The following is a 19,374-nucleotide window of genomic DNA, read 5'->3' as shown; positions in this document are numbered from 1 at the left end:
ACATAATATTTTACTCTTTTCTTTGAAGGAAACTTCACTAAAACATATTTTCCATGGAGCTGATATGTCAAAGAATATGGAAGGCCCTGTTCAAAGTCATCCCTTGAAAGACAAGCCTTCACATTTTATTTTTTTATGTCACCAAAGAATTAATATAACATTTTATACCTTCTGTAAATGTTCATTCAAGTATTAACCTTGCCCATACAAACTCGTTTCACATTCTAAATTCAAAAATGCTTCTAATAATAGGAAAATGTTTTTGTGGTTGTGAAGGAATTTACATTTCCAGAAAATTATTTTATTTTCTGGCATTGGTATACAACGTTATTTAATATCGACTGTCATATCATCTGAAAGTATTGATTATTGGTGATATTTAATGACTCTGACCTTAGTTTCATATTTACACACTAGAGAGCAGCATTTACTTTAAAAAGACATTAAATTGCTGTTAAAAGTCGCCTCACTGTTCAAAGTAACCCTGCTTTACAGTAATTTGCTAGTCCAGCAACTCTTGCAGGATGAACTAGGATCAGAATACCAGGTCACCAATTTTTTTAAACCTAGTGCTGGTCTGGAGCAGGTGACAGAGGATTTAGGATCACTTTGCAAAGATTTCACTAAGGAAGACACCGTGGTTATAGTGGGTGGGGCAGGTAACAGTATTGACAGAGATCCTGGGTACAGCATAGAGTGTGACCTGGCGAAGATTGCATCAGCATCGAGGCATACCAGTGTTGAGTTTGTATCTGTTCTTGGGCGCCATGACCGACCTCATTTGAACTCTTCTGTCAAGAGAGTTAATTTGGAGCTGGAACGGCTGCTCATGTCAGGTGCGGGGTCACACATTGGTGTGGTTCATGTTGATTCTGTCAGTAGGTGGGATTATACTAGGCATGGCCTTCACCTCAACAGGAAGGGGAAGGGTAAATTGGCTGGGGAAATAGCAGGAAAGTTAAAGGGGGGAGGCACTGTCATGAGTGGTAAAATACCAGTGGTTATAGGATTCAGAAAAGACCCTTTTTTAGGGTAGGGAGGACAGAAAGAAAACAAATTTTAAGAGAGGTTAGAACTGAGACAAACCTTCAGTTTGAGAAAGAAATCAAAAAACATAATTCCAGCTTATTACATCAACATAAACAGCCATTGGTTAAGAATTTTCAACTGTCAGCAGATATTTTAACTCCATCCAATTTTAAGTCAGTCAATGTGAAATGTCAGCTATCTTTATTGCATCAAAATATTCGAGGACTGAGAAATAAAATTAATGAATTAACTATCTGCATAGATGAATTAGAGTCTTCAAACCCAGCTGACATAATCTGCCTCTCTGAACATCATGTGACCACTGGTATAGAACTTTTAAGTGTTACAGGGTTTAGGTTAGCATCTCACTATTGTAGATCAGAAATGGAGAAAGGAGGAGTTGCCACATTCATCAGGAACTGTCATAAATTTAAGAACATAGACATTCATAAATTTTGCCTAGAACAGCATATGGAAGCATGTGCAACAGAATTAGATTTTCACAAAAAATCTTTCATAATATTAAGTGTATATCGAGCACCTGCAGGTAACTTTAATCTGTTTGTAAACCACCTTGAAGCTGTACTGGCCCATTTAACAACCAAAAACAAAGAAATAGTGGTTGCTGGTGATTTCAATGTAGATTTCCTTAAAGACTCTCCCAATAAGAACCTATTTGAGTTAGTAACACTATCATTCAACTTAATTCCCACAGTATAGTTCCCCACTAGGATAACCACTTGCTCACAAACAGCCATTGATAATATCTTTATAGAAAAGTCAAATGAACAAAATTATATTACAAAACCAATAGTCAATGGCCTCTCAGACCATGACATGCAGTTCCTTCTGTTAAATGTTAATACTGAACAGGATATAAAATCTGTTAAATCTGAGCTCAAGAGGGTAATCAGTAAGCCAAAAATTGATTATTTTAGGACACTCCTCAGAGACATTCACTGGACTGATGTTTACAGTGCTCATGGCATGAATGAAAAATATAACATTTTTGCTAATAAAGTGCTTACCTTATTTGAACACCGCTTTCCCCCAAAACTTACCAAGGTTAGAGCAAAGTCTACAAAGAAGCCATGGATTACTCGAGGAATATGGGTATCTTGTAAAACAAAAAGAAAACTGTATCTGTCAATCCGAAACATTTCCAATGTTGATGCTATAGCACATTATAAGAAATACTGCAAAATATTAAAGACTGTAATACCGATGTCAAAGCAAATATATTACAAGGAAAAGATAGTCATATCAGATAACAAAATAAAGACAATATGGGATATAGTGAAGGAGGAGACCGGTAGAACCAGACATGAAGAGGAACAAATAGCATTAAGAGTAAATGATGCATTGGTGACAGATGTGTATAGTGTTGCAGAACTTTTTAACAAACATTTTATAACTGTTACTGAAAAGATGGGGTTGTCAGGTTCGGTAGATGCTGCTATGGATTACCTTAGGCCAGACATTTCAAGTAACTTCCATAATATGAATTTGACCCTCACTACCCCAACAGAAATAATGTCCATCATAAAATCTTTAAAATCAAAAACATCTAGTGGGTATGATGATATATCAACAAAGTTAATTAAAGAATGTGATTCTGAGCTAAGTAACATATTAAGCTATCTGTGTAACCAGTCGTTTATCAGTGGAATATTTCCCGAATGGCTGAAATATGCTGAAGTTAAGCCACTGTTTAAGAAGGGAGATAAAGAAATAGCATCAAATTTCCGTCCAATTTCACTGTTGCCAGCATTCTCAAAAATTTTCGAAAAAGTAATGTACAGTCGTCTTTATAACCATCTTATCTCAAATAACATACTGTCAAAGTCACAGTTTGGATTTCTAAAAGGTTCTGATATTGAGAAGGCTATCTACACTTACAGTGAAAATGTACTTAATTCATTAGACAAAAAATTGCAGGCAACTGGTATATTTTGTGATCTGTCAAAGGCATTTGACTGTGTAAATCACAATATCCTTTTAAGTAAACTAGAATATTATAGTGTAACAGGAAATGCTGCAAAATGGTCCAAATCTTATATCTCTGGCAGGAAACAAAGGGTGTTATTAGGAAAGAGACATGTATCAAGCTATCAGGCATCATCCAACTGGGAACTAATTACATGTGGGGTCCCACAAGGTTCCATTTTGGGGCCCTTACTTTTTCTTGTGTATATCAATGACCTTTCATCAGTAACATTACCAGATGCCAAGTTTGTTTTGTTTGCTGATGATACAAACATTGCAATAAATAGCAAATCAAGTGTAGTCTTAGAAAGATCAGCCAATAAAATATTTGTAGACATAAATCACTGGTTCCTAGCCAATTCTTTGTCACTAAACTTTGAAAAAACACACTACATGCAGTTCAGAACTTGTAAGGGGTGTCCCAAGAGTATATGTCTAACATATGATGACAAGAAGATAGAAGAAGTGGACGGTGTTAAATTCTTGGATTACAGCTTGATAATAAATTCAACTGGGAGGAGCACACCACAGAACTGCTGAAGCGTCTTAACAAATCTCTGTTTGCAATGCGAATTTTGTCAGACATAGGGGGTATAAAAATGAAAAAGCTGGCATACTATGCTTACTTTCATTCCATAATGTCATATGGGATTATTTTCTGGGGTAATTCATCAAGCCAAGCTAAAGTTTTCCGGGCACAAAAACGTGCAGTAAGAATTATATGTGGTGTGAACTCAAGAACATCCTGCAGAAGCCTGTTTAGGGAACTAGGGATACTAACTACAGCTTCCCAATATATTTATTCCTTAATGAAATTTGTCATTAAAAATATATCACTTTTTCAAACCAACAGCTCAATTCATGGAATCAATACTAGAAATAAGAATAATCTTCACAAGGATTTTAAGTCACTTAGTCTTGTACAAAAAGGTGTGCATTATTCAGGAACACACATTTTCAATAACTTGCCAGCAGCCATAAAAAGCTTAACAACCAATGAAATTCAGTTTAAGAGAAGCCTAAAGGATTTATTGGTGGCCAACTCCTTCTACTCCATTGATGAATTTCTGAGGAAAACCAACTGATTTGTATATAAGTACAACATAACTTCTGCACAATTTCAGTGCAGTAATGTGTTCACTGAAAATTTGTGTGTGTGTGTGTGTGTGTGTGTGTGTGTGTGTAAGTATAATCTAACTTCTGCACCATTTCAGTGCAGTAATGTGTTCATTGTAAATAAGTATTACAGTAGTTGTATTACATGTTTCTTACCTTATAAATAAATATAAAACTTTTTTATTTTAAATTCAGTGCAATAGTATTTGTAAAATGACTCTTAGTGTTCATTAAAAAATGACGGTCATTCCACTTGGGACCTGTGGAATGGTACATTAGCTTATTTGTTTTAGTTTAAATATTTGTCATGTATTGTTGTTTTTCTGACATGTTCCACATCCTGGAGGACCTCCTCACTACGGATCAATTGGAATGAAAGTAAATCTAATCTAATCTAATCTAATCTTCTGGTCTCAAATGAAAGATGTAGGATGACACAGAATGTCGCGGGGAGCCCATTACAACTTCTTGGATGGCAGGCGTACATGTGAAGGGGTTACAATGCGCTTGACCACCAATATGGTGATCTTCAATTGTGGTGGTCAGGTGCAGTTGACTGGAACCTTGATGATGAGTATGCCCATGCTTGCATTTCCATTCAGTTGAAGATCAGGTCACTGTCACACTTGAATGCCCAAAAACCAGGATACTGCATGATTTGACCATTTGGACAAATGGACATCTACAATAAGGCCCCTTTTGAACTTGGTCAGGTGCTGATAACACTGTACAACAGGATATGTGTCATTCCCATGTCCTTTACAGTTCTCACTCAATACCTGGAGCTGTTCACATCCTTTGTATACACTAAAGATAAAAAATATTAATGGACTCTGGTGAGAATTGCTGTAATCATTTAAATACCTGGTGATGGTGTGTACCTTTACAAAGCTATCAAGTCTTCTGGGTGCTTCACGTTTTTTCAGGCAGTGCATATCACTGTAAAATAATCCTTCTGCAGATCTGTTATCGATACTGATATGATAGACTGGAACCGAGAACCTTGCTTCTCATGGACAATTCTCTAACTAATTGAGCCATCATGACCTAACATTTTAGCTAAAATTCTTCCAATATATCTCTCAAGGGCATCCCCAATGATGTGAGGGATTTAACTTTTAGGCTGCCTTGCATGACAGACAGACATATGAATGTAGTATCAGTTTTAAGCAAGCTGTATAATGTAATGGATACTGACTATTAGCCAGTGTACTCAGAGCCATTTGTCATGAAATCTCTAAAGTATTTCACCATCCACCTAGCAAACATGGTTCAAAATACAAACTTCTTAAATTTTAAGTGGTTAAAAGTATGCAGGAAATATCTTCCAGATTGAGAATATGTGAACACTGGAGTCCCTCAGAGGAGTGTATTTGTCCCAACACAGTCTCTTATGTACATTAATGACTTCCCACTTTCTCTCACACAGTGTGAAACAATGAGAGTTGCTGATGTAAGCAATACAGTAATTACAGTCTGGACACCCAAAATGTTAGGAGTAAAGGTGACAAGATGCCTATGGCATTTCATGACTGGTCTACAAACAATAAGGGACCTCTTAACATAAAAAAGACTAATAACGTGAACTTCCACGTAAATAAAAAACTCAAAACAACAAGATTTGAAATACATAATGAGACCACAGAGCTTGTACCTTGCACAAATTGAAGTAGTCTGAATATGTTGTAGTACTTACAAAAAATTAGCAGTGTCCTATGAGCTGTGAAAAGTACCATGCCTAAAAACAACACACTTTGCGCACATACATTCTACCATCAGTTACGGCATAGTGCTCTAGCAGGCAAATGCTCAGAATATGGAAAATGTGCTCAAACTGCAAAAAAAGGGCCATCTAAATAATGACCAAAAGTAAGAAAAGGACACATTGTATTGGGCTACTTAAGAAATGGAATTTTTTGATAGTTGCTGTTGAATAAATCTTTGAAATTACAGTATTTATACATAAAAACATTGAGCAGTGTGAAGCAAATAGCTCCATACTTGATCACCAAAACAAATACAGCGGTTGCTTGTACCTGGATAGAAAGAATTAGACAATGAAATTTCAGGGTGGAATATCAACAGTCCAAGGAAAAAGATAGATTATTGCTCATTGTAAAGATGACATATTGAGTTGCAGACAGGCACAATGAAACAACTGTTACTCATTTAACTTTAGGCCAAAGTTTTCTTCAGAAAATAAAACATACACACACATCCACAAATTAAGGCACACCTCACACACACATGACTGCCATCTCCAACAGCTCAGACTGATCTGAGTAAGCAGTAAATTATAAATAGCTAACTGTAATTACCACATCAGTGATAAATCTGACAATGATTTAGTGGGATATATAACAAACTGTAAGCAATTTGTCTTCAATAATTGATATGGTACTCCAAATCTGCAACACTCTTCTCAGGTTCACAGTTGGATCTTTATGTCAAGTTAACACATTATTTTGATGGTCCAACAGATCATTATCTTCAGGTGAGACACTGCTGTTCCGAAGTCTCATCAAGCTGATGCCATACTAAAGCTGACACTTCTTCATAGGCCAACGGAGAGAACTCAGCACATGCACTGAGTGTCACGAGTGCTGCTCCTACTACAGTGATACAGACCATGATCCTGCTGGTGAAGGCAAACAAAAATGAGGTATTGTTGTCATAGCTTATCATCTGCACCAGCTGTACCATCAAAATATCATGTCATCTTGACTTAAAGATCCACCAGCAAACCCCAGAAAAGTGTTACAAGATGTTTTGCAGGGAAAGCTGATGGAATCAGCCTGTAGATATGAGGGGGTATCCAAAAAAAATATCATTGCTGCAGGCAGAACTTGTGTAATATGCATTTCTGCTCCTAGGCATATATAGCACAACCCACTGCCAGTACTGTGCCACCTGTGTTGTTGACCTGGTTTGTTACCTTGATTGTTTTTGGTAGTGCTGTTGTGTTCTTGTTTAGCTTTTTATGTTGGTAAGTTTAAGTGGATAGCGTGCAGCATGTATTTGGTGTCCCTCAAGTGTCGGTCTGCAATAGGCCACTGTTGGCCGAGTGACATGCAGTCGCTTTACATGAAGCCCTATGGGCAACATCATTGTCACTGTGGACAACAGCATACTGCAGCGAGAGAGAGGAGTTGAAAGGCGCATTCCACAGTTGAGCCACATTTTACCACCAGCTGTGCACTAGGTGAAGATTGCGTGGACTACAAACTTTTGGTGGCTTGATGTTTGTCATCGATCCTAAAGGTCAAACAGTCAAGAGAGTTGGAAAACGGTAAAGTGGACACCTCCAGCAGCAGCCATGTGCCAAATCTGATATCTGGTTGAGAACTGTAAGATTCAGTACAATTACATGACAATTCGGGGATAACTCACAAACACAAAGCTGCTGCCTTTTAGTTCCGTGGCAGAACACTGGTCCCCTAAAGCAGGGGTCATGGGTTTGACCCACACAGAAGGCATTCATTTTTTTACTTTCCTGCTGAGAGCAGAGCTAGCTCAAGCAACATCTAATGCATGGCAGTACACTGATCGAAAGAGAAGTTCTACAGCCTATGATAAGAATTCTACTTGCCTCAGAGGTTTTCTGAATGCATAGGCAGAACACTGTTTTGTGTGCATTTTGTAGTATAATGTCATGCTTGGTGATGACATTCATTTATGAGCTTCGCTATAGTGCACATGCACATCATGCTCTTTGCCTTTACAAATGTCTGCTTGTGTTTGTGTATGTGCGGTTGGATATGGGTGTTTGTGCGAGTGTATACCTGTCCTTTTTTCCCGCTAAGGTAAGTCTTTCCACTCCTGGGATTGGAATGACTCCTTACCCTCTCCCTTAAAACCCACATCCTTTCGTCTTTCCCTCTCCTTCCCTCTTTCCTGATGAAGCAACTGTTGGTTGTGAAAGCTTGAATTATGTGTGTATGTTTGTGTTTGTTTGTGTGTCTATCGACCTGCCAGCGCTTTCATTTGGTAAGCCACATTATCTTTGTTTTTAGATATATTTTTCCCACGTGGAATGTTTCCCTCTATTATATCCAAGTAAATATTTAGATACAATTAGACAGCTGTTTAATATAGGATGATTCTGCTAAACGGGGACAAACTGAAGGAAATAATCCCTGTGAGGGTAAAGAGCCAAAACAGTCATAGGAGCCTATGCCCAGAAAATAAATCCTACATTACAGGTAGATAAAAGATCTTTGACAGTGACTCCAGTACCTGCAGCAGGCAGGAGGTCTGTCAGCATGGATTATGCCAGATGACTGTATGGAGCTTTCCCCATGACAACTGCCACTATCTGTCTTGCTTACAATGGTTGGTTGGTTGGTTGGTTTGGGGAAGGAGACCAGACAGCGTGGTCATCGGTCTCATCGGATTAGGGAAGGATTGGGAAGGAAGTCGGCCGTGCCCTTTCAGAGGAACCATCCCGGCATTTGCCTGGAGTGATTTAGGGAAATCACGGAAAACCTAAATCAGGACGGCCGGACGCGGGATCGAACCGTCGTCCTCCCGAATGCGAGTCCAGTGTCTAACCACTGCGCCACCCCGCTCGGTGCTTACAATGCATGCAGGCATTATTACCTACTGCTTGCTTCTTTGGTAACAGATTTGTCACTGTATGGTACCACAGACCCCATGGTGTTGGGATTTTAGTCATTCATCTTGCTCCCAGATGAGACTATCTTTATGAGCAACAGTTATTGTTGTACTCCACCACACTCATCTGTGGGCTACGGAGCATCACCACAGTACGGTGGCACTGGCTCAGCCTCAATATGTGGGTGTGGATCATTGGGGAGTGCCTCATAAGACCAGTATCCTTCCACAATGCTTTGCAGGTGAAGCCTTACTACACTTCTTGCAGATGGTCCTCCCTTCCATGCTGGGACCTGCGCCTTTGGTAGTATGATGGGTAATGAGGCTACTGCATGGTGGGGCTTCACCTCACTAGCCTCTTGAGTGTGGAGCTAAAATACTAGAACAGACAGAGCATTCCCACTTGCCTGGTCTGTTCTCGTGTGTGTTTTTAATCAATGGAACCTACTACACTGTCAAAAAACTTTTGTCTCCACCTTGAGGTGGCTGTACCTCCCAAGAAATGTATTTCTGCTGATTTGTCCCTATGATCTTTTTTGCTCCTTATCCTCTCAGGATTGGTTTCCTGTAGTTTTTCCTCATTTAGCAAAGTCATCTGGTATAACTCAGGAAGCAGCAGCTTTTTTAAAAGTAGTCACATTCATTCTAATTAACCCTAGGCTGCATACACAGGGCCTCCGAGGCCCTTATATGTCTTCATTTTAAAAAAAAAAAAAAAAAAAAAAAAAAAAAAAAAAAAAAAAAAAAAAAAAAAAAAAAAAAAAAAAAAAAAAAAAAAAACTGTAATTTTTTTGTTTGATTTCAAACTGCTTTCCAGTACTCTTTCACTAACACTGTGACATTCCTCCTATCCAGTCTGAACGAGATACCATTTTAAGCTTTTTGTATAATTCAATACGTTTACCCATACTCCGTGAATGCATAAGCAGGGCTTCAGAAGCCCTCACACGTTTATAAATGTTCTTTAGCCTATATTGTCTTCAACATTTGTTTGGGAGCAGTTATTAATTAAATAATAACTGTAGTGGTATTTCCAGCAACAGAAGTGCCAACAGCAGCAGTAGCTGTAGTAGTAATAGTATAACTAAAAAATAATACACACTACATTCACATATTGGCAATGTTGGTGTATTATTGATCTTTTTTCTATCAAATGTTTTATTATTGCATAGTATTGTTATCCTGTGCTGCTCTTGTCAGCCTCATTGTTACTGTAGTTTGTTTGTTGCTGCAAGACCCATATTGTTACGAGTATGACTCGTTTAGTGCTGCACAAGCTGCTGTTCGAGAACACGCCTTTTGCTATGGCTTCGACACGCAAAGCAAGAGAGTCAGCACATGCAAATGCAGCTAATTTTGAAAGTGTTGTGGCTCAGTGGTTGAAGAAGATGATTCTTGTGAGGAAGGAAATATTTTTGAAGATGCAAGTCGTGAAGAATCAGCCAATGAACCTGCAGATGTGAATATTGAGGAAGATGACAGTCCTTCCAATAATATTACTTCATCAGAGTCTGAAAATGAAGAACCACCACAAAAAGGTATAGAAGACCACACATACATTAGTCGGAATGGAAAGATTTGGAAAACATATCCTCCTGCAACTTTTCGTACGCCTGTCCATAATATCGTAAAGAAGGCATCTGGTCCAGCCTGTGGTTTGAAAAGCTGTAAACCTAAGGATGCCTGGGACTATTTCATCTCCAAGGAAATACTAGAGGAAATCATCAACTGCACAAATATTGAATGCAGAAGAGTGGCTGCTGTATGTGGAAAAACGTTTTGCTTGCTGAAATGGAGGGTTTTATTGGTCTTTTACTGCTTTCTGGTGTTGAGAAGAGTTGGGATGTCCCTATTAGAGAATTATACTTGGATGAAAAGGCAATTACTACATATAAGGCCACCATGTCAGTAAATAGATTCGAGGATACAAGGAAAATGGTTAGATTTGATGACAGGCATACCCATGAATCTCGATCTGCAGATGACAAACTTGCAGGTGTTCACTATGTATGGGAACTATTTCTTGACAAGTGTAGAAATAGAATGATTCCCACTGATTTGCTCACAGCTGATGAACAGCTAGTCCCATTCCGTGGAAGATGCAGCTTCACCCAGTATATGCCCTCTAAACCAGCCAAGTATGGTATAAAAATATTTTGGTTATGTGAAGCTACATCTGCATATGCTTCAGACAGAATTGTTTGCACGGGAAGGAAGCCCTATGAACCTATTCAGAAAAATGTTGGATTGAATGTGGTGAAAGATCTAGCTAAAAGCATTGAAGAATCATCAAAAAATATTACTGTTGACAACTTCTTTACTAGTGTGCAGCTGGCAGAAGAGATGCTTCAGAAGCAAATTACAGTGGTGGGGACAATCAAACAAAATAAACCAGAAATTCCTAATGAGATGAAACTATCTGCCTCAAGAGCGATTCATTCCTCTTTGTTTGCATTTAGAGGTGACACTACAATGGTGAGTTATGTTCCCAAAATGAAAAAGTCTGTAGTTCTCATAGGCACAATGCATCACGACAGAAACATTGATGAAACTCATGCAAAAAAGAAACCAGATATAATGAAGTTCTATAACTCTACGAAGGGTGGAGTAGATCAAATGGACCAGAAAATTTGTTATTACACTTGCAAGAGACAAACAAGAAGATGGCCATTTGCATTATGGGTGAATATGATGGACGTTGCAGCAATGAACAGTGAAATTTTATTTTCCGCCCAACATCTGACATACCATAGTGGAAGCAGTGATAAAAGGCATTTGTTCCTAAGAGATTTAGCAGAGGAAATGGTAAGACCACTAATGGAACTTCGTACTCAGATCCCTAATCTTCCAAAGAAAATCGTTGATGCCCTGCAAAGATGTGGTGTTCAAAAAAATGTCATATTGCCGAACCAGCTACCTGTTTCAGGAAAAAGATGCAATTATTGTCCATATAATAAACACAAGAAAAGTGATGTGACATGCATTAAGTGTAAAACCAACATTTGTAAGGAACATAGTGGTGTTCTTTGTGCTTCTTGTTTGTCACATGTTGAAGACTAAGAAAAATGCAATTTTATGTGAACAATGAATAATAACTTTTTGTCAAAGTATTGCCTATATACATAATATTGTGAATAATGAGTATGTTTTAATTGATGAAATTGGTTGTAATAAATGTTATAAAATGTAAACTGCAACTTATAGGTGAATTAATACAATATGTTGTATGTAAATGGATGTAACTAATAAAAATTCACTCTTAGAGTTTTTTTTAAAATTAATAAAATGTTAATCAGGCCCACCAGATCCCGTTACTGTATCTTAGGAATCTTTCAATATGACAATAAATTTGACATAAATAAATTTAACTCCAAAGAATGATTATATGAAAAGAGGAAAATTTTAAATTACGGCAGGGCCTCGGAGGCCCTGAATATGTATTCATGTGTGTTTTCGGCACCATGCATCCTAGGGTTAACTAGGTTAAATTTGGCTGTTATAAGCATTAAGTAATAGGGGCTACTTTCATAGTTTATTGTCAATTAGCTGAGTACCTGGTGTTGTCTAGGTATCTATTATTCCTGCCTCCTATTAGTCCATCTTCTCCATCCCCCCTCTGTCTCTGTCCACCAAACCCCCACTCCCCCACTCCCCCCCCCCCCCCCCCTATATCTATCTCCTCCTGACCCTCTCTCTGCCCATCTTCTACCCCCTCACCAATCACTGTCAATCTGCTCCATGTCCCTCTGTCAATCTGCTCCTTCCCTTCAGTCCATCGCCCCCTACCCTCCTAAATTCCATCTCCTCCTCCTACTCTCTTTGTCAGTCTTATCCTCCCAATCTGCCTGTCTGCCTATTTCCTCCTCCCCCTCTCTCCGTCCATCTCATTCTCCCCCCTAACTCTGTCCATCTCCTCCTTGCCCCCTCACCTTGTTCATCTCCTCTGCTTTCCTTTTTGTGTCCATATCCTCCTCTCTCCCTTCTCTGTCCATCTCTTCCTCTTCTTTTCCTCTGGCCATTTCCTCCTGCTACTCTGCCTGTCACCTCCTCCTCCCCTACCTCTCGGCCTATCTCTTCCTCCCCCTGTCTCTAGCCATCTCCTCATCTTTCCTTTCTCTGTCCCTCTCTTCTTCTCTTGTCTCTCTATCCATTTTCCCCTACCCCATCTCTCTCCACCTCCTCCTCCTACTACTCACGTCTGTGCATACCTCCTCCTTTCCTTCACTGTTGCCCATCTCCTTGTCCTCCCTTCTCTCTCCACCTCATCACCCTCACCCCAATAGGAGGCTGGGGCTTCATACCTCTACATTTTTTTTTTCTGGATTGTAACTAATAGCCTACCAAATTTCATTGTAATCATTCCAGGGGCTTAGGATGAGCTTTTTACCAATGTATTTTCTCACATACACACAAGTCAAATATATTTCACACATATTTAACATATTTCATATGTTATTTGTACACATATTTCACCTGTATATCTAGCACATTATGCTCTGCAGTTTCATTTTCATGTAACTCAAAGTTTATGACATCATATCTATGTGCTACATAATGATATGGAAGGGTGAGTCAAATGAAAACTTTAAATATTTTTTCAAATAGTATTAATTGTGCAGAAGTGGTATGAAGCTGCATCACTTTTCAACATAATCTCCCCCACACTCAATGCAAGTCCTCCAGTGCTTACAAAGTGCATAAATTCCCTTAGAAAAAAATTCTTTTGGTTGTCCATGCAACCACTCATGCACTGCATGGCATACCTATTCATCTTCATACCTCTTTCCTCCCGTTGCTTCTTTGAGTGGTCCAACCACATGGAAATCACTTGGGGCAAGGTCTGGTGAGTATGGTGGATGAGAAAGACACTCAAAATGCAGGTCCTTGGTTGTTGCAACTGTTGTATGGGCAGTGTGGGGCCTTGCATTGTCATGTTGCAAAAGGACACCTCCTGACAGCAATCCACGTCACTTTGATTTGATTGCAGGCCGCAGATGAGTTTTTAGGAGATCTGTGTGTGATGCACCAGTGACAGTGCTCCAAAATGATGCCTCTTTTGTCCCAAAAGAGAGTCGGCATAACCTTCCCTGCTGATAGTTCTGTTAGAAACTTCTTTGGTTTTGGTGATGAGGAAAGGTGCCATTCCTTGCTTGCTCTCTTAATTTACAGTTGGTGGAAGTGAACCCAGGTTTTGTCCCCAGTAACGATTCTTGCAAGGAAGCCATCACTTCTGGTTCAAAGCACCAAAGAAGTTCTTCACAAGCATCTACATGTTGTTCTCTCATTTCAGGAGTCAGCTGCCGTGGCACCCATCTCACAGACACTTTGTGAAACTGGAGCACATCATGCACAATGTAGCGTGCTGACCCACGACTAATCTGTAAACATGCTGCAATGTCATTCAGTGTCACTTAGTGGTTTTCCTTCACTATGTCTTCAACTGCTGCAATGTTCTGTGGAGTCGCAACTCAAGTCACACCATTTACGAACTTCCTACTCCATTTGCAGACTTGCTGCTGTGACAAACATGCATCACCATACTGAACCATCATTTGTTGATGAATTTTAATAGATTTTACACCTTCACTACACAAAAACTGAATAACAGAATGCTGTTCTTCCCTGGTGCAAGTCACAAGTGGGGCGGCACCTTTATACTGATACTACAATGATATGTATGCATCTGCACTATGTTGCCACCTACAGGCCATTCTGCATGGTGTTTGTAGCATGCTTACCAACTTACAGGACAACAGCATGAAATTTCTATTTGTTATTACAAATTTATGGTTTTCATTTGACTCACCCTCATAATTTTGCAGGTACATCCAGTGGTGTGTGAGCCTACTGTCTGCAAAATGAGTTGATGATAGAGTTAATAGTAAAGAAGTAATATGCCCAAATTGGAACATCATGCATGACGGGGAACTTTCTCACAAATCTCAGCATTTATGATGGCATATCTCCTGAACTGTGTGCCATACAATGATATATTTTTCTAGGTACATTTAGTGGCCTATGTCAATACTAGTGGCATATGTTGATACTACATGCAAAGCATGTTGTGAATAGAGCTAGCAGCAAAGAAGTCATAAATTAAAGTGTCACAAATGATGTGGCCATTTCTCATGCATCTCAATGTTTATGGCATTATATCTTCTGAACTATGTGTTGTACAATGATATATTTTTGTAGGTAGATTCAGCCGCAAATGTGGATACTATTTGTGAAAAGTTGTGTCAATAGAGATAGTAGCAATGACGTAATAAATTTAAATATTTGGCATGATGCAGTAGTTTTTCATGAATTCAATGTTTATGATGTCATACTTTTGAACTAAGTGTTGAACAATGATACACTTTTTCTGGTACATTCAGTGATATATGTGAATACCGCCTGCAAAATTTATTGTGCATACCATTAGTAGTAAAGAAGTAATAAATTAAAATGTCATGCCTCATGTAGCAGTTTGACTGTATGAACAGAGAAAATGTAGTAAGCAATAAAGCCTCTTACCCCACAGTGATTCTTATCAGACAGTAAGGTACATGTGTTCCAAGTTTGACTGAAATCGATCCAGTGGTTTAGGACGAGATGTGGAAAATCATTCATACATACATACACACAAACAAACACACATACATCTACTTCTATAATTTGTATGGATGTAGTTAATAGATTAAGTTTCTGAGAGTTGATTCTGTTTCATTAATATATATCTTGACTGATTCTACATCTCTGTAGGTGCTCGTTCTCAGTAGGACCTAAGGAACGTGAAGATTGAATGAATAAATGAATGGATGAATGAATCAGCATTTAGAAATAATCAGGCAGAGGAAGATTTGTAGTTCACAAACTTATTTATGAGCATAAGGGATACATGGATAGGAATTCTTTGAGTATTTATGTACATTCTCCGTCTTTTCTGCAAACTTGAAGCACAGTGGAGAGGGCAGTGTTTATTGTTAAATCTATAGTTGAGTCGGCAACTGCCACAGTCACATGACACAGCTGTGCCCTCTATTACAGCAGACACAGATGCAGGACTCCACAGGATCTGGGTTAAAATATAATATCTTGATTAATAAACAGTTGCTTACCTGTTGTATATAGTCTCTGTACCCTGCAGTAGAAGATCCCAAGCTTGAAGAGTAAGTATTCACTGGTATTATCCGCCTCTCTCCATCATCATAAAGTGAATGCTGTGAAGATAAAATGTGAATAACTGCTGCTGCCCAACATGCACAAAAAAGTTTGCATGATTATTGCCCAAAGCTGAATAGTGCCAGGTGTACTTGACATTGAAATAGCAACTTGGGCAAAATGTAATAAAGCTGTGCAACATCTTGCCTAACCATACAAAAATTATTTTATTTCAAAGAAGTATGTTTCACAACACTTCCTGTAGATTTTTTTACTCACCAATTGCTAAAGTTCTATACTGCAGTTAAGAAACCCACAAAACTCAGCTAAAATGTAGATATTGTTTTCCAAAGTATTGTGTATGACCATAGCTACTGGTGTGCTAGAGATACAAATTACACAAGTAAACAAATAAAAACCAGAAAAACAAGCTAAAAACAGATATGTGTAGCTCAGACTAGGTATATATACTATGTTGTTGTTGTTGTTGTTGTTGTTGTTGTTGCTGTGGTCTTCAGTCCTGAGACTGGTTTGATGCAGCTCTCCATGCTACTCTACCCTGTGCTAGCTTCTTCATCTCCCAGTACCTACTGCAACCTACATCCTTCTGAAGCTGATCAGTGTATTCATCTCTTGGTCTCCCTCTACAATTTTTACCCTCCACACTGCCCTCCAATACTAATTGGTGATCCCTTGATGCCTCAGAATATGCCCTACCATTCAATCTCTTCTTCTAGCCAAGTTGTGCCACAAATTTCTCTTCTCTCCAATTCTATTCAATACCTCCTCATTAGTTATGTTATCTACCCATCTAATCTTCACCATTCTACTGTAGTACCACATTTCGAAAGCCCCTATTCTCTTCTTGTCCAAACTATTTATCGTCCATGTTTAACTTTGATACATGGCTACACTCCATACAGATACTTTCAGAAACGACTTCCTGACACTTAAATCTACACTCGAAGTTAACAAATTTCTCTTCTTCAGAAACACTTTCCTTGCCATTGCCAGTCTACATTTTATATCCTCTCTACTTCAACCATCATCAGTTATTTTGCTCCCTAAATAGCAAAACTACTTTACTACTTTAAGTGTCTCATTTCCTAATCTAATTCCTGCAGATTTAATTCCACTGCATTCCATTATCCTCGTTTTGCTTTTAATGATTTTCATTTTATATCCTCCTTTCAAGACACTGTCCATTCCGTTTGGCTGCTCTTCCAGGTCCTTTGCTGTGTCTGACAGAATTACAATGTCTTCGGTGAACCTCAAAGTTTTTATTTCTTCTCCATGCATTTAATTCCTACACTCAATTTTTTTTGTTTCCTCTACTGCTTGCTCAATATACAAATTGAATAACATCAGGGATAGGCTACAACCCTGTTTCACTCCCGTCCCAACCACTGCTTCCCTTTCATGCCCCTCGACTCTTATAACTGCCATCTGGTTTCTGTACTAATTGTAAATAGCCTTTCACTCCCTGTATTTTACCCCTGCCACCTTCAGAATTTCAAAGAGGGTATTCCAATCAACATTGTCAAAAGCTTTCTCTAAGTCTACAAATGCTAGAAACATAGGTTTGCCTTTCCTTAATCTATTCTCTAAGATAAGTCGTAGGGTCAGTATTGCCTCACGTCTGCCAACATTTCTATGGAATCCAAACTGATCTTCCCTGAGGTCAGCTTCTACCAGTTTTTCCACTCATCTGTAAAGAATTCATGTTCGTATTTTGCAGCCATGGCTTATTAAACTGATGGTTTGGTAATTTTCACATCTGTCAACACCTGCTTTCTTTGGCATTGGAATTATTATATTCTTCTTGAAGTCTGAGGGTATTTCGCCTGTCTCATACATCTCACTAGGTGGTAGAGTTTTGTTACGCCTGGCTCTCTCAAGGCTGTCAGTAGTTCTAATGGAATGTTGTCTTCTCCCAGGGCCTTGTTTCAACTTAGGTCTTTTAGTGCTCTGTCAAATTCTTCATGCAGTATCATATCTCCTAATTCATCTTCATCTACATTCTCTTCTATTTCTATAATATTGTCCTCAAGAACATTGCCCTTATATAGACCCTCTATATACTACTTCCACCTTTCTGCTTTCCCTTCTTTGCTTAGAACTGGGTTTCCATCTGAGCTCTTGATATTCATGCAAGTGGTTCTCTTTTCTTCAAAGGTCTCTTTAATTTTCGTGTAGGCAGTATCTATATTACCCCTAGTGAAATGCACCTCTACATCCTTACATTTGCCCTCTAGCCATCCCTGCTTAGCCATTTTGCACTTCCTGTCGATCTCATTTTTGAGACGTGTGTATTCCTTTTTGCCTGCTTCATTTACTGCATTTTTATATTTTCTCCTTTCATCAATTAAATTCAATATCTCTTCTGTTACCCAAGGATTTCTATCAGCCCTCATCTTTTTACCTACTTGATCCTCTGCTACCTTCAGTATTTCATCTCTCAAAGCTACCCATTCTTCTTCTACTGTATTTCTTTCCCCCATTCTTGTCAATCATACCCTAATGCTCTCCCTGAAGCTCTCTACAACGTCTGGTTCTTTCAGTTTATCCAGGTCCCATCTCCTCAAATTCCCACCTTTTTGCAGTTTCTTTAGTTTTAATCTACGTATATACTATAAAATATTATAAAAATTGCTATTTGAGTAAATAAACATAGTGTGTATTCGACAATAAAACTTAAAATGCAATAAAAGTTAATGACCAGTAGTTGTATACAGAAGAAAATAACGTTTGATATCCTTTCATATTTAACTGTAACATTTCCACATCATTACACTCTCAGCATGAATGTTATATCTCTTTTTCCTTACTACAAATTTTTCTTTCTTTTTAATTTCCTTTGCTTATTTTTTTTGATGAATAAATAATTTTGTAATCCCCAGTCTTGATGTCTAGCATTGTTTTTGATGTAATCATCAGTTACAGTTCCCCTTTTCTCCAGAACATGTCAGATTTTCATGCATCTCTATGCTTTTGTACAGGCAATGATAATACCAACCACAATACTATAAAGTAAATGTTACATTTCGTGGCTTTACAAACAGATATTTCTTGTTCAAGCCTATATTGTTTCAATGGCTTAGTACTCCAAAAGTCTTATATATTTCTACTGTAAATATACAAAAATACTCTGCAAACCATTGTGAAGTGAATGTTAGAGAGTACTTTTTCTGCTAATTTCTCAAGTGTATGTCGTATTTTTGCCATACCACTTACCAACACACTTGGAGACATTCTTTTTATTCACATTTTGAGCTAGCTTGCTTTCTTACATCTGTTATGTGATACTTTCAATAACATCCATCAATGGTCATAGAAATGTATACATCGGACAAAAAGTATCACTTTTTTGAAACCCTGTAACTATCTCCCATTGTGAGGCATAAGTTTGAAATTTGGCTCAAAGGTACCTACAGCCTTCCTCTGTAATGATGCAAAAGCATGGCACCCTGCGATGTCACCCTTGGT

General features: G+C 38.4%; 1 protein-coding gene across 1 annotated transcript; it reads left to right on the top strand.

Moving 5' to 3' along the window:
• Window positions 1-10,536: 10,536 nt before the first annotated feature.
• On the top strand, window positions 10,537-11,805 carry LOC124716699 (piggyBac transposable element-derived protein 4-like). Its single transcript, XM_047243241.1, has one exon. The coding sequence runs from the start codon at window positions 10,537-10,539 to the stop codon at window positions 11,803-11,805; it is 1,269 nt and encodes a 422-aa protein (XP_047099197.1).
• Window positions 11,806-19,374: the final 7,569 nt, after the last annotated feature.

The sequence above is a fragment of the Schistocerca piceifrons genome, chromosome 9 (genome assembly GCF_021461385.2).
Source record: "Schistocerca piceifrons isolate TAMUIC-IGC-003096 chromosome 9, iqSchPice1.1, whole genome shotgun sequence".
NCBI lineage: Eukaryota > Metazoa > Arthropoda > Insecta > Orthoptera > Acrididae > Schistocerca > Schistocerca piceifrons.
The sequence above is the reverse complement of the archived record's forward strand: the minus strand, read 5'-3'. Positions and strand labels throughout refer to the sequence as shown.